Source organism: Lactuca serriola, chromosome 9 (assembly GCF_051521515.1).
Source record: "Lactuca serriola cultivar US96UC23 chromosome 9, Lser_US96UC23_V15, whole genome shotgun sequence".
Taxonomy (NCBI): domain Eukaryota; kingdom Viridiplantae; phylum Streptophyta; class Magnoliopsida; order Asterales; family Asteraceae; genus Lactuca; species Lactuca serriola.
Window position 1 is genome coordinate 163,804,724 of NC_136416.1, and position 922 is coordinate 163,805,645.

Consider the following 922-nt stretch of genomic DNA (forward strand, 5'->3'; position numbering starts at 1 on the left):
CCTGAAACTAAAAAAATGAAAATATGGATCGCATTCTGATGATTCACCACGTCGTGGTCATTGGTGAATCAAAAATTTTCTACACTAAATTCGTATTAGCCTCCTTTACCATTCTCGTCTCAAGTCCTTAAGCATAATCTGGAGCCGGAACAGAAGAGGTTCATGGAACAAGTGCTATCGCTTTTGATAAATGCTCCATTCCTCCAATCCATTACGAAGCTTCCTAAGTTTGCCAAGGATGTGACAAATAATTGAAAGGAGTTGGAAAAAGCATCAACAATTATGCTTAATGAGTTATGCAACTGCAATCATCAATGAGTTGCCAAACAAAATGGGAGATCCGAGCCAATTAACTTTTCCTTGTGAATTTGGAAATTCTACTTCGATAAATGCTTTAGCCGATTCGGGGGAAAGCATCAATATTATGCCATATTCTTTCTATAAGAAGCTCGGTCTACCAAGGCTCCAAGACATGAAGATGACACTTGGAATGGCTGATCACTTGATTACTAACCCACATGGAATTATTCGAGATTTATTGGTGAAAGTGCGAACATTTATTTTTTCGGTTGACTTTGTGGTATTGGATATGAAGGAAGATGAAGACCTTCCTATACGTTTAGGAAGACCATTCTTGGTTACTGCAAAAGCACTTATTGACATCCATGACTCAAAGCTTACATTTCATGTATAAGATGAAGAAATTACTTTTCAAATGAGTCAAAAAGTGAGTTACGAATTACCAAGAGATGAAGTGCTAAGGATGAATAATTTGGGAGAAGAACACCTTAGTGAGCTAGAAGAGATGGAAAATATGATGGAAGAAGAGTTAAAAGTTTGGGAGAAGCCTCATGTTGCAAATGTAAAATTTTCTAAACCAAGAGCCTCAAGTCCTATGACATTTGAGGTGATCATGTTTACT

General features: G+C 37.1%; 1 protein-coding gene across 1 annotated transcript; it reads left to right on the forward strand.

The window, feature by feature from the left end:
• The first annotated feature begins 289 nt into the window (after positions 1–289).
• Positions 290–694, forward strand: LOC145076237 (uncharacterized). The gene has a single exon (XM_079022185.1). It carries the CDS (start codon positions 290–292, stop codon positions 692–694), a length of 405 nt encoding a protein of 134 aa, XP_078878311.1.
• The last annotated feature ends 228 nt before the right edge of the window (positions 695–922 follow it).

Bases quoted from the DNA above. Each gene is read 5' to 3' on its own strand.
- LOC145076237 (XM_079022185.1), top strand. From the start codon at position 290: ATGAGTTATGCAACTGCAATCATCAATGAGTTGCCAAACAAAATGGGA.